At 32.1% G+C, this 15762-nt stretch overlaps 1 protein-coding gene across 1 annotated transcript in view; it reads left to right on the top strand.

Moving 5' to 3' along the window:
- Positions 1–444: 444 nt before the first annotated feature.
- The window catches only part of LOC128552981 (fibropellin-1-like), a gene marked incomplete at its 3' end in the record, with an annotated part of 46060 nt that continues 30742 nt past the window's right edge, over positions 445–15762 (top strand). The window contains exons 1-5 of the mRNA XM_053534079.1: positions 445–676; positions 5731–5936; positions 8920–9202; positions 9603–9755; positions 12648–12822. Of these exons, the coding sequence (XP_053390054.1) occupies positions 578–676; positions 5731–5936; positions 8920–9202; positions 9603–9755; positions 12648–12822 (916 nt within the window). The remainder of the gene's footprint in view (positions 677–5730; positions 5937–8919; positions 9203–9602; positions 9756–12647; positions 12823–15762) is intronic.

The raw sequence follows: 15762 nt of genomic DNA on the forward strand, positions 1-15762 counted from the left end.
AGACCACATTTTGGCTCTCTCAATGGTGGTCTTTATAGACATGTTTGACTGAAATATGATTTTAGTAATTACAACACGTTAGTCGCACATTTTCTTAAATGATAACGTAAACTGTCCATATGCTTGGCAAGAATGGTCATTTCAAGTATTTGAGCAGATTAAGCAACACTTACACCACATAGTGAAATGCTATTGGTGTCATATTTTGCATCAAATCTTCAAATAAAAGAAGTACATGTAATAAACATTAGTCTGTTTAACATAAAATTACTATATAGTTCACATAATCAATGCCTGTTATAAATAAAATACAATTTAAGGACTTCTAAAACTATCAACGTTCCTGTTCATCTTTTATGATGGAAATGGTTGTTATGCTCCCTTGAGAAGGGAATGTTAATCTTATTAATGTTATAAGATAGATATTACTAATATTTAACGTCGATATTTGAAGATATAACAAGTGCACTTCATATGCTAATATGTTTACAACTAGGTTCAGATAATAACTACAAGATGCTGGAATTCACCGACGTGTATTTGTGCTGTTGCAATACGAGCAGGGAGAGATGTTTTCATGATTAATATTTGCGGCAGTATCAATTATTTGGGATTTACACATTGTGGTGAAGGTGGAATATTGCAAATCATAAAAGAAAATGACAACCTATATAATGTAAGTTATATTCCTTTATGTTATTTAACTAACACTAGAATGAAATGCCTTTTCCGTTTTAAAACCAGCACAGCGCATTATCCAATATCATTTGTAAATCACACATTATATATACATAAATATATATACTGAACAGCAAAAGAAACTATCCAGTTTTATAACAGGGGTATTTTTTATTAAAAAACTTTAATTTATAAATCACCTGTGTTTTTCATATAACATTACATTAAATTTTTGAAAAACTTCACGTGTAAAATTTTAAAATCTCAATCAACCGTGACGTCAGTAGTCCCACAAGAGCCGTTGTGCACGAAATTCACGTGCGCCTGTAATTAACAATTTTCTTTGTAAAATTTTATTATCACTGGAAATATTGATAATTGACTAACTCGAAAAACAGCATAAAATCAAAAAAAAATATTGTTGGTTGCACCGCACGACTGAATCAAATTTATCGCGAGCGCCCAATTGGGATGTTACAATGCAACTGACGCCCAGAAGATATAGTCTTTCAAACGGCTATTGTGGAACTTCTGACTTCACGGTTGATTGATTTTAAAAAATTTATCACGTGAAGGTTTTCAAGTATAAATTTGGTATGAAAAAACAATTCAAATTTGATTTTTTTTTCATTTCAAAATATACCAGTTATACATCTGGATAGTTTCTTTTGCTGTTCAGTATATGATACGACCTGGTATGTTGGAACGTACTTTTTTTGATGATCTATGATCGTTCCCAGATCTGAAGTATACATAATAAAAAAAGTTCTCAGAAACCATATATATATATATAGTAACTTTGCATCTTTTATTGTCACTGGAAATATTGAAAATTGACTAACTCGAAAAACAGCATAAAATTAAAAAAAAATATATTGTTGGTTGCACCGCACGACTGAATCAAATTTATCGCGAGCGCCCAATTGGGATGGAAAATCTTAATTTGTACAGACCGTAATTGGTCTGGTATATTGTGGTGGTGATTTAGTTCGTATAAATTCTCTCTACTATATAATAATTTATAATGCGAACTTGTATCCTAGCGGATCTCACGTATGGGAAAGTCAACTGTTCTGAATATAATTATATCCCTTAATATATATTAAGGGATATAATTATATTCAGAACAGTTGACTTTCCCATACGTGAGATCCGCTAGGATACAAGTTCGCATTATAAATTATTATATAGTAGAGAGAATTTATACGAACTAAATCACCACCACAATATATATATATATATATATATATATATATATATATATATATATATATATATATATATTAAGAGATATAATTATATTCAGAACAGTTGACTTTCATTACGGAATGAATAGAATTAGGTTCCCAAAATACCAGATATAGTATATATCAGTTTAGATAACATTTCGCAAACATTGTCGATTCATCGCCATTAAATGAAAATTTAAAATTGGTCTCCATTGATGTAAAAATGCCTTTTCCGGCAGCCTTCAGGACAGCTTGATTAATCCAGTCAAAACAGAATGCCCGTTATACTAGAGTTTCAACAAATAATGCTGTTTTGATATCACGTGCATCGAAACAGCAAACTTGATATTTTAATCAACATACGAAGTACAAAAAAAGTACTAAGGGTACCAAGGGACATGCAAAACTCTATCGAAAATGAAAGTTGTTAATAAAACAAAAACAAACAAAACAAAAAAGAAATAAGAGAATTCCTGTAGTTTTTGTCCTTTCATAGATTGTTTTTTCAAATTCATATATATGAAAATTTGTGCTGAAATCAATCAGTCAAAAAAAAAAATACATGGGTCACCAGGCTTGTTTTTTAGTAAAATAATGTTTTGAACAGACCTACTGTAGCTGAAACTTCCAGCGATTTTTCATGTTTTTTTTCTTTATAAATACCAACCAAAATATGCACCAAGACAGCAAAATAAGGTTTATCATTTTTACAGATTTTATTATATACTATATTTGAAATCTGGTCATATTTGTAATACTATATCAAAACAATTTTGGATACAAATGAAAAAAAGTCTTGTTTCATATTCACTTTTGTGATCATTTTTCAATGAAAAATACTCATAGTAAAGATTTTTTTTTAATTTTGAAAAAAAGACTGTTTCATATATTGTTTTCCTGTTTTCCTTTTGTATAGATAATTGTACTGTGAACGTATAAAATCGCCAAAAATGTATGTGCCACCAGTCTGAATTTAATGTTAAGACCGCTTGAATACAACATCTGTTCGGACGAAAACTTGCGTGAACCTGACCAAATTGATTATATCTGCTAGAAGTTTAAATCTTAATCCTTTCTATAATTGAATATTCTAAATGATCTGAAAGCAGATATTGCCATAACAGTACAAAGTTAGTTATCTAACATTATGTGAACAATACTGTCTTTGTACTAAAATGCGCTGTCAAAACACAGCCATAAATGGCAAGCTGCATGATACATGTCAGGCATAATACATATTAGTACAACAGAAACCAGTATCAACATTTGATTTCCGATAACACTCATTGAAAAATGTTATTTTATTCAAGATTCCCCATAATATTATTTAAGATTTTCTGTCACATGTTTCAACAAATGTTGACTTTACTTGAATTTTCCTTAGATATGTCGGCTGCGTAGAAAGATGCACATAAAAACTGTAGAAATTCCCTCTAAGTGTTTCCAAATTCAGTTATAAATACGCCAGTCACTGGTATTGGGCGATTTGGTCTATAACTTTAAACATATTTAATATTGGGTATTATACTATGTTAAAGCATTATAAATGAAATAAATGCACAGTGTATAAACGCATTACGGTAAAACACATAGAAAAATGGTTTGATTCCGCTAACCCGATCGACCCTAAGTTTTCAGTCTGACCCTAAATTTTTAAAAGTAAGAATAAGAAACGGTGTTCAAAGTCATTCCTTACTAAATTTCAAAAACTTACGCATGTAAATTATGAATTTTACCCGAGTATATGATAGGCATCAATATGCCAGTGTTTACGAGTGCGATCATTTGAATTATGAATTACCCGAAAACTCAACTGCTTGTGTAAATTATGAATTAAATGTACAGCCGAGCGTATACGAGCGATTGCATTATGAATAACACATCTCTGCGAAAGACACTGTTTCGAGCGATAAAGCATAATCTTCTACAGTAATTTGCGAATCATGTGCATATTTCATAGAAGTAGCCGCGCGGCTTGCTTGGACTGGGACGAGATCAATGTTCTAGGTTTTAGAAACAGAGTTTGCTTCATTTTAATCATCAAAAACGTAGTTTCCAGTTTTTAAATGTAGTCGAGGTTAATTTAGTATAAAAAAAAACTTGATATATAGCAAGCTTATAATTATGAACTAGCATTCGATTGTTCAATGAATCACTGTTGCAAAAAGAAGTAATTTGGTAAATGACCAATATCTTTAAGTTTGGTACACGTGTTGTGAGCAAACATTGTATATACATTGGGTTTATATATCTTTAATCAAAGACAGAGGTTTGGAATATATTTAGGTGTCACTCAGGTCAAGTTCACTTCTACTTACAATGGGAAAATGATTTACGTTCATACCTAATCTGTATATCTAGAAATATACATCGTTTTGCGACGGACTAAAACGTTGTTCAAAATTACTTCCATAATTTGGAATGAACGGGCCAGATCTGGAAGATTTTATTGTACAGAGACTCATTTAGATGTCACAGAGTCAATATGATACTAAAAACTGCTGTCATGAATGGCATATGACAATGACGCATCTATTTTGATGTAACTGTTTTTTTCTGACTAGCAAATATGACCTTTTTAGAACAAGATCCTTGAATTGAAGCATTTTGTCTAATTCAGGGGCACTTCACTACACACAGAGTAACGCAATAGCTCTTTGTCATCAAATGTAATATTGATAAGTCAAAACAAATTTGAAAAATCCCGTTGTTGTTCTTGTAAATACCTTAAGTGAGAAACTCTTCTAATTCACAGCAGTTTACAACTTACATACATTTCATAACTATTAACATAGCTTTTAAAAAGATTTTCTACGACTCCCTTGTAATTAGGAGTATATTCTAACAATTTATTAGAACAGTGTATTAAAGACTGGTAAATATTGATGATACAATACTGGTTTTGTTTGTTGTACATATTTTGTTACGTAATAAATTCTTATTTCAGGATAAATTATGCTATAGTTATATTGAGCTCACAATGAAGATTAAATAATTCTTTCTTACACTGCATTCTGTTGAATATTTTGAACTGTGGAAATATTTGATATAGACTATAACTAAATAAATCTCAAAATCAATGACAATCTGTAAATACAAAAATTGTACGTTTGCTTCAGATATTTCTAACACTGAAAAAAACTGTTATTTACTATTAGGTTTTAGATTATTTTTTCTCTAACAACACGTTAGTTTCACATTTTCATCAATGCAATGAAAACATATTGTTTGATTTAAAATCAGTTTCACAAAATCATTGATGATTAATCAGGTTTTTATCTTTTAAAAAATACAAAACTGTTCTGGAGATTGAACAGTTCCTTTTATCCGTGAAGCGTTACAAAAAATTCCAACTTATACTGCTCTGGCTCAGTTCATCCTAAGGTAAATGCCCTTAATCTTGGTTTGTCAGGTTTTGGACAAGTAGATGTGAACAAGTGAATATTTTCTTTCTAAATCCCCAAAAATGCAAGTACATTTATAACCAACTTGTAACTTTAGTAACGATTTAAAATGGTATTTATGAGTTGATACATATATTTAAAATTACAATTATTACTAGAAATGAAATCCACCACTGAAACATGAGATTCATACGTGCTTGTTTTATTTTATTTTATTTTAAGAAAACATGCATTGGTAGTAAAGATTTAACCTACATAACGGCATTCATTTTGCAAATACAAATGATTTAATGGCCTAATTATCAGCGAGAATGAGTGTCCACGCAGACGAAATCAGTTTTGTTTGATATAATTCTGTTTGTAGTCAAATAAATCTATTTGCGATATTTCATATATAATTATTGTTATTTCTTTTGCAGATATACACACCAATTGGTACAAAAATAACAGTTTCACTGAAATATGGATACATTGATGTAGATATTACAATGGCACCGAAAGATTTAAATAACGTAGAAGGCTTATGTGGTCATTTTGACAATGACATTTCAAACGATTTCCGGCATAGGGATGGAACAACTTCTGGGCTTGCTTGGAAAGATGATGCCTTTTCTAATAGCTGGAGGTATTTAAATTAGTCAGTGCGAAGAAAATTTAGACCGCAACATGTCTATAAATTACGAAATAGTAAAAGTTACAATGATTTTAGGTATATAGTTTTTTTTACCTCCTTAAACATATAAAATGCAAAACATACTGCTTTATACAACAATGGCTAATTAATTATCGTTCTACGTTAGTGTAATGCGTATATTTTTATGCTTGAATAAAACGTAGAATGATGTAATATTTTGTGAAAATGTCGGATTCATCAATGCGTTATTTGTAGTCTCGAGTTATGTATGGTCCAATTCAGAAAGGCATTTTTTTTTTAAAAGGGTATTTTACAAGTTAAAATGTTACTATCAATTACACATATGTATAATGTAATTCAAGGAAAGTCGGTAAATGTCTTGGGACAAATTGTGCAGATTGAATAGCAAAAGAATGCTAAATGACAATTTCTTAATTTTACATATAAAATAGCCTCAATGGTAGAGGGGTACACGCGGTTAACCGAAGTGAAGGTAGATAATGAACTAAGCAACATTAAATATAGTGTTTCTCATTTTAGATATTTTAACTTATACATGCGTATATATAATCACATTTCATTTTCTTTCTTTTTTGAAGCTCACTTGGGTAATGTCTAAGCTACGGGTTTGTCGCCCGTGGTCTGCCGATTGGATTGTTAACACACTTAAGGCCACAATTTTTCTCTCAATGAAAGCTGGTCGTAAATAAATGCTGGATGCATTCAATACTAAACTATCATGGGTCAAAAGAAGGTCACTACGTCAAGTACAGAAACAAAAATGTTTCTTGAAATCTACACGCTACATTTGTCACACGTTATAGGATTACTGAATAATTTTTACACTTTTTTCAGTAAACACTTTTACTTCCTGTCTTTCATTAACAACGGCCGTCGAAGATGTATTGTTTCTACAATAAAATAAATCTCCACTATATGTTAAAAAAACTTCCTTCAATGTTATCTTTCCATTTATTAAAATAAAATAAATTACAGCACGGGGAAAAAACAAACTAAACGTATTGCTCTACCGAAACCTTCTTCTTTAGCTCTTTGAGGTTATGTTTCACCGTATACTGCCAAAACAAACCGCTGGGTGTCAAAGCTTAAACGTATTCTATCTAATCTAGATTTCAACCATTTTGAACAATCGCCGGTCACTCACCAAAGAATTAGCCAGTTCCGAATCAAAAACTAAACCCGTTACTTGTTCGTAGTTTACTCGTTGGATTGATGATCTTAAAAGGTCCTTGAGACGAGATAACAGGTCTTTGCCTGTTCAATGATAGCTTTATCAGGTGTCATTTTACTTATCCTTCTACAGTTTAAGGTTAATGCCTATGCATGTCGTATTTTGCTCCCTATCTCAATCATATGTTTGATCAACCAATCTAGGACTTACTTATAAAAACTGGAGATATCTGAACGGGTCACGTTCAAGGAATTATCTGATGCTGAACTATTAGCCTGGCGATTAACCTTTGGCGTTAAGTCGCTTTAATATCAATAACATTCCCCTCGGTGAGTGCCCGCTTCTGGCAGTTCGTGATATTGTCTCATATTTCAAAGTAAATCTAGATCTAATTCTTATTTCTTTAAACAATGTAGATATGCGTTATGGTATGTGTTAAACATTTAAGCATTAAACTAAATGAAACCGGATAAAATGTTTTGCCTGTATAAAATCAAGTTAAAGTCTAGTTAAAGTCCGAAGCCAGGTTAATTTGGTGGAACACCTAGGTCGCTCTGTCAGATCATAGAAACATATTGAAAGCTCTTTAGGAACGACAATAGTTGCTGCCTGATCTACTTGTAAATGATCAGAATGTTTGACTTGTTTGTAATCTTTTATGTCAGCTTTTGAACAGGGTCATGTCACTAGGTCAATTCAAAGAAAACTTATTTACCTTCTAAGGGACATGATTTTGCATGATTCTAATGACAGATGGTCAGAATATTTGTCTGTGTAAAATATGATGTATAAAAATTAATATTGAGTCAAAATGTAGGGTTTTACGGCACAGATTTATCTTTAATTCCCTAGAAGCTAGATTTTTACTGTAATTATATTAGACCTAGTCAGATTGTTTGTCTTTATTAAAGCAAGGTCAAATGTTTGATAACGGATCATGCGTTCAAATCATAAATAACATCAATAACATTCTGGATGCTACAGCTACAGGTCATTTTTTTTTATTTCAAAAAGTCTAGCCCAATGTGGAAACCTAGTCATCTATAATGATAAAAACCAGAGCCACTAAATTAGATTTTTAATATAATTTTTTTTGAGAAGCCTATTATTTAGCAGCAAGAAAACGTTAATTATGACCTCATTCGAGATGTTTTCACGGTACAATTTGCTCTATAACTCCTGATTGAATATATCGGTAACAATTCTTCTGCTTAATGCTTCAAGGGCACAGTTAATAGTGAAATAAATACCAACCGACTCGTGAGCACCAAAAAAAGTCATTTTCACTCGTCAAAAAAAATATCAGTTTTTGATGCTCACTTGTGAAATAAAATTGACATTTCACTGAAACAAACAAATATCCTCTATTACACTACCTGCTACACAACATGTACTTCAACAGATGCTATATGATAGGAATATTCAACCTTTGGCAATACCTTGTATACGAAAGAAACATACGTTCATTGATGAATCGCAAGTGTTTTAGAAAATAAAACAGTTTTGATTCAGCAAGACTATGTTTGATATGGCTAGTTTTTAAGCTCGTTTCCAAAATGTGTAACGTATGTTTTAGATATTACAATAACGTTATTACCTATAACAAAAAAAAAAAACTTGTAAAAAATGTCTGTCTTATAATTTTGAATATGAAATAATTAGAATTATATATTGATATCAAATGTTCAGAGTTCGCACATACAGGAATCCTACAACCTTTGGGCAAATATAGTAAATGATTAGAATTATATACAATCGATATCAAGTGTACGTTTATTTCAGAGTTGACGGCAACGATAACCTATTTTGGACGAACAGACAACTTACAGCATGGGGTGACGACAACAAATTGTACTGCATTTGCAAAAGGACTACCAGAGAAGCCGAAGCATTCTGTTCACCTTCACAATACTTGGACTGTGAAGTTGATTCCTCGTCTATAACTAAACAGCAATGTCTAGTTACACAGAACAGAAAGAGGAGAAATGTCCATTTTAATGACGACAAAGAATTAGAACGACTGTTGACTTTGATGTTGCCGGCTCCAAAACATATTGTTGTCAAAGTAAAATGATTCAGTTGAAAAAATTGCCTTTTCACGAATACTTAATCATAAGCAATAAACTTGAGATAAAAAATATATATTCACTTTCCTAACGTTTACCCATGCTTTCCTACAATATTCACCACATATCGTATCCTTCGAATATTCTCCACTGGAGAAATTCATGCATTTCATTTATAAAGTCATCCAGAATTTTTCTGTGTTTTTTTCTCAGTTTTTAATGTAGTTCCGCGTTCATTTTGATAATAATAAAATCAGACTCGATACCAGAATTGGACTGGTTTGCATGAAATAAATGTTGTAATCTTATACAATTAACGTGTTGTGAAAAAGCATTAGCTATTGAGAGATTTGAATCATTATTACTACATTGAAACACATGTATCTTCATTTCAACCAGCGCCAGGATGAAGGAACAATTATCACGGAAGATGAAGCCATGTCATTGTGCACCGAGAAAATCAAAGGGTCACTGGCTATGTCGTCATACAAGGATGTTAATGGAAACGAAGACCCGGATGCCGTCATTTCGCAGTGTGCTTTTGATTTACAGGTACATGTTCATATGTATTGAAGTATAAAAGATACAGTTGGTGATCAGATACAGATAGATTCTACCGTAGTTAAAGTAAACATGAATGAACTAGAGACACTTTAGTATCTATCGTATGACTCATTTTATTAAAAAGCACAAATCACTTAAACGTATGGTTTATTTTGTTTGAAAAAAATCACAAAAACATGAACGTATCTTTTTATTTTTTATATTTGTATTGATCAATGTCATAAATTACAAAAGTAAATAAAATATGTTTACGAAGAAGTGAGGGAAATTACATTTTAGACATATATTTGACATAAAGGAAATTTCTTTTCCCTCAATTACATAATTATATTTGCAAAACTTTCGATCACTATTTTAAAAGTCTTTATATACACTTATAATATCACAATATATTACTGAGACCAAAAAGATGACATCCCGCAGTAAGTGAAACACAAGCAGCTGCTCATTAATACTTTCAGAAGCGTTAAGATCCTTTTATGCTTTCAAGAAACAAAATGGCTTGAAATTGGTCAAAATGCAAAATTTTATGTTTCATTTTCCAAACAACGTTTAGAAATAGGTTTTAAACCATATTTCTATATACCTCCATTTAACTATAAAATGGAACTGATTTAAGGTAATTCCGCACGTTCGGAACGTAGTGTTTTTTACAATATAGAATTTGATTAAACCCTGATTTTTCAAAACTTCAGAATATATTTAGAAAATTCAGCAAATAAAATGATAAGGATCGTGTGCTCGTTTTATTGCTAGACAGATTTGAAAAAGTAGAACCTTGAGTAAGTTTTCATTATGGGAGTCTATCGGAGTTCCATTACATTTTCGCGAATAGATTGTTTTCTATAAATGTGATTTTAATGAATTTTTTCACAGTCGAAAATAAACTATGGCCTTTTGTTACTGTATGTTTTATATAGATACTGGACACTATTGCAATTTTGCATGCATTACAAACCCCCTAAAATATATGCACTCATCAGAACTATGCAAGAGAAAACATTCCAGCCACAATAACCATGGGATTGACCGGCTTATTTTTCCGCCATTTTGAACCAAAGCACGTACGTATGAAGAATACTCTGAATGACCACAAAGAGGCAAAACTTACCTCTATTCAGTTATGCCATTTATTGCAGGTCTCTCACTCAAAACTGCATCAATATTCACACTATCTAACAGGGAATCATTTTTTTGCGCTTAATCACTTCCTTATTGTAACAAGGGCAAATGACTGTGATCTTTTGCCTATGGCGTATGATATGCCAACATAAAAAGAATATGTTCGTGTGCTTGTTTATAAGAAATTTTTCCATGATTAATGTGATCTACACATTTCAATCTGGATTTTAGCCTTTCTTTTGAATTGCTTAATGTGTCATATCCTTTAATATCATATTTAACTGTAGAAAGAAAGTTACGTTTCCATTGTAGTAAATGTAGCCGCCGGTTTCCATGAATTCATAACGTGATTTTCATTTTCGTACGCCGAATCCAGGCTTTATTCAACGTTATCAAGATAAATGACGCTACGCCATCACTTCCGGTTAATCAAACGTGCAGATCTACATTATTAAACGTAAACGAAATAATACTTTTTATGCTTATCTTTCAAGTTTCTATAAAAAGGGGATTATTAAGATTGATTTCATATAGAAGTTTATTATCGGTGTGACACTTTTGATTTGAAAAGTGTTTAATTAGAAAAATAAAATATAGATCTAGTGGCAGGATATTAATTTATCTTTTTTTAAAAAAATCGTTAAAGGACTTTACTTTGAGCATTTTTCTGTATATGAAAGAATGCAATGTCGACATTTACAGCTAGACAACCTTTTACTATATGTCAAAAACTAGATCATCAATTCAACTGTACCGTTTGGAATTGATCGAAATATTTAACTGCAATGTATGTGTATTTTATGATTATTTACTGAAGATCAATATCGTGCATCTGAAATGTCAAAGTTCTCAAGGAAATGTTCATGTTAACAGAGCATTTCATCATGGTCAAAAAACAGTTAATTAACGTTTCAACATGGTCAAAAACAGTTAATTAACGTGCCAATAGTGAGCTGTTGCCATCATTCAACGTCCGCCGTCATTCCGTGTCTGTGAACGATGCATTCTTTAAAGATTTGATATAAATGTTCTATGGGTGACCGTCTACCGTAATTGTTGTCATTATTTTGATTTGGTGAAAAAATAGCCGCTTTCTGACATTGTGAAGGTTCTCTCAGTTGATTAGGAAATATTTAAAAATATTTCGTCAGAAACTGTCTACTTTCTTTGTGTGGTCCGCTTTTTAGATTTTGCTGAAAACATGGCCTTGCATTCCCATTTATATATATTTATGAAACGTTAAACAACTTTCATATCAGAAATTACTGGCTTGATTTATGCTTACGATTACACAACGGTTCATCTGGAACACAATGTTGTTTGAACTAGCTTGAACTTGTTTCTTTTTGTCAAAGCTATAGAAATAACGTCATCATAAACCTTCATCTGATTTTTAAACATTTTCTTAAAATTGATTTTCGCGTCAACTTTTACAAAGTATGTTTGTTATTCCGCGTTGTCAAAAACGAAGAGCCGCGAAATGTAAAAATGAACTCTTCAAGTGCCATCTTAACCTTCACAAATCGTCTAATTTGGAAATGATTGCTTTGCTATAGGTCCATTTAACACGATTTTGATTTATTAAAGTATAAACGGTTGCCACAAGTGGGTTAGGTCACCCTATATTGCTTTATAAATCCTACACTGTTCGCTGAATCTTGAAACATTGTTACCTGTTTAAGCTATGAAAATGTGGTGAGCTGTTAAGAGCTTTATTTGCCATATTTTAATTTATTATACAATAATTATGTATTTCAGGCGTCAAACGACAAATCGCTATATGAGGTTCATGTTGAATCGGTGAATACGATTGTTAAAAACATTATGGACAAGGAACCGGTTTATGTTGCAAACAACACAGAAAAGGTGGATTTTTTCTACGAAAATACATGTCCATTTAATTGTAGCGGCAGAGGAAATTGTTCAAAGACAAGTAATTGATTATATATTTCTTCCTTCACATGGCGGTCATTTATGATATAACAATAACACAATATTGACAATGCTAAAAAATTAATGATGTCTATCTTATTCATAATATAAGGTCCCGGACAGTCCTCATGCATTTAAACTCGTCCAGGATAAGTAAAATCATACGGCTTAAACTTACTATAATTAAGCATTTTGAATTTATAAGCGGCATACTGTTGTCCTGATAAATACCATTTCATTAACTTCTTGTTTCAACCATGTTAAAACTACTTGTTTATAGTATGTGCGTGCGTGCGTGTGTGTGATTATGAGTATGTGACAGAACATCTTATATACTAAATCTCTGAAGTTTGTGCTATCTCTAAAATCATTTACTGTTAGAGTAACCCACCTCCCCTTCAGTCGGTCAAAGCTCACCAATTAGTCTTTTGAATATGTTTGTATTTTAATCCTACATTGAACTATATCTACTTTTCATTACTTGCGAAGTTAGCTGTGTCCCACAAAAGCAATATGCTAGTTATCATATCTTACTGTATAAAACATTTTAAATGTATCAGATGTAGTAATTAAAACTAATTATCGTTTGGAATTATTCGTGATATTTATACATGTCCTCATTTCTTTAAACATGGGCCAGATATGATTGAGAATTTGAAGTTTAAGCCTCCATTTCCTCAAAATTGTTAAAATGAATGTGACGATTTCCTAAATGTGGCCGGATGCTAGTGTGTGAGAAGTTAGTTGCACATTTTACTCATGAACAGACTAAATCGAACCGAATCTGTATTATGTTGCTTGGCTGCGTTATATGCATCCAAAGGATTTTTACAAAATTATTTCTTACTCATTTTACATGAGAATAAAGCGCATTTCTGTTCCTTCTTTATGTTTTTTTTCACAATAAATACATTTCATTGTTCAATCTAATTGTTTTAATGCATTTGTACAATATAACACTGTGTATATGCATATATATCGGTAGTATATTATACATATACTACGAACGCTGATAGTTTGGTTAGTTCTGGTATCATAGTCATGCCAGTAGTGTTTATAAATGTTCACTGTTTGAACAGATACTTCAATCAAATTTAAGTCCCATAAGGCATTTAACGTTTACGTTCAAAACAAACGAGACAGTTGCACAGATAGATGGTTTGCATACTTACATGGTAGGATAAGTTCTACTTTCAAAACTGTACAAGAACGTGTAAAGGATGGTAATCCAAGCAAAGGACATCGGACACATTCTATATGAATTAGCCTTCTCCAAGAGTGAAAAATAAACCACTCCGAAATAAATATTTAATTACAAATACCATACTTGAGATTATTTTTTTAAAGTCAAGTTTTCAATATTTGTTTCGCAAAACAGTGATTTTTAGCTCTAGATAGAATTGCGTACACTATTATATACATATAAAAGCTATTTTTCTTTATACAACATCCCCCCCCCACTCCCACGTGCATCAAAACCATATTTGGCCTGCATATGTAGATATTAATTATACACATTTTCTGTGTTGATGCAAGGGGCATGGAACAATACTTTTAAACAAAAAATATAACTACAGGTTGTTCCCAAATGTAAACTAACCAATATTGTTTCATATTCATTATAAATTATTTGGAAATCACATATTTTTACATTTGTTTGTAACTGAAATAACATAGACATGTTTGCAAAGCGTGCACAAAGGTATGTTAACATGTTTAGTAGTGAAAGATGCAAATACTGTGAATTCATTATTTTGTTGGGTTTAATTTTCATTGAATTTGACTCATCCTGGTTGTTTGTTGCAGTAGATTGGCAAATGTGGGCTGTAAAATACTAGCAATACACCAGCTAATCTACTGCATGCCCTCCTTGAGACGCGCACGTCACTAGCAATGAGGAAGTTATTTGTTTTCCTTTTTTTATTATTTTGTTTTGTATTTTCTTATATATATATTTATATATTTTTCAATGTTTTATTTTTTCATCTTTTTTGTGTGTTTATATTTAATTCTTTCAGACGCATACTATACTGACTGTCACACACATTCATTACTTCATGTTCTTCCTTTTGTGAACTGAACTGAAGATTGTTCTTTGTGACTGACTATGCCTAAACACCACAACAAAGTGGCAATATGTGCACAGCAGTTAATCTGATCCTTACTATAGTCTATACAAAAGAAATAAAGCTTGGAATTGTTATGTCTGTGATGCATAGGTCAAGAACAGTAGCTTCTTGGCAGGTCAAATCAGTGACGGTTCCACAGTCAGTGTGATGCCAAGAAAGTTAAGTGTCAAGTCGCTTTCCATGCGGATGGCATATACAAATCCGGCTAGACTCCAAAACAAAAGATCCAGCCGAGCTTCAGGTGGACTTTTTATGGAGCGACCTGCTTCAACTTTAGCCCTACAAATGACACATTTCGAATGTGCTTTGCCCACAACTTCAGTCCTGATTTGCACAACATTATTTTTAGTGGGGTTGCAGTCAGACTCATCTTGGGTTAACTTTTTCCGATACAGCTTCCATGGCAAAAGATAATAGGTAAGGGTAGATTTATCAGAAGCACCAAAGTCCCAGAGCCATGCATTTGACAACAACAAAAATAAGCTGTAATGGAAAAATATTTCAGACGGGTTGCTTCAAACATCCAACAAGTACATATTAATTCATGCTAAATATCGATGGAGGGGAAGGAAATGGAAGGAAAAGGGCGAAATGGGATCGGGGAGTGCGGGCGGGGAAGCAGAAACTGGTTTGTATCACTAAGAACTCACAAAGAACTGTCATTTTGGATACATTTTTATTACATGTTTTAGCTAAGTGAGCCTCGCCATGAGAAAACCAACATAGTGCGTTTGCGACCAGCATGGATCCAGACCAGACTGCGCATCAACCTACTGCAGTTAAAGAGACTGTTAGCGAACAACATGGATCCT

This window comes from Mercenaria mercenaria, unplaced genomic scaffold (assembly GCF_021730395.1).
Source record: "Mercenaria mercenaria strain notata unplaced genomic scaffold, MADL_Memer_1 contig_3347, whole genome shotgun sequence".
NCBI lineage: Eukaryota > Metazoa > Mollusca > Bivalvia > Venerida > Veneridae > Mercenaria > Mercenaria mercenaria.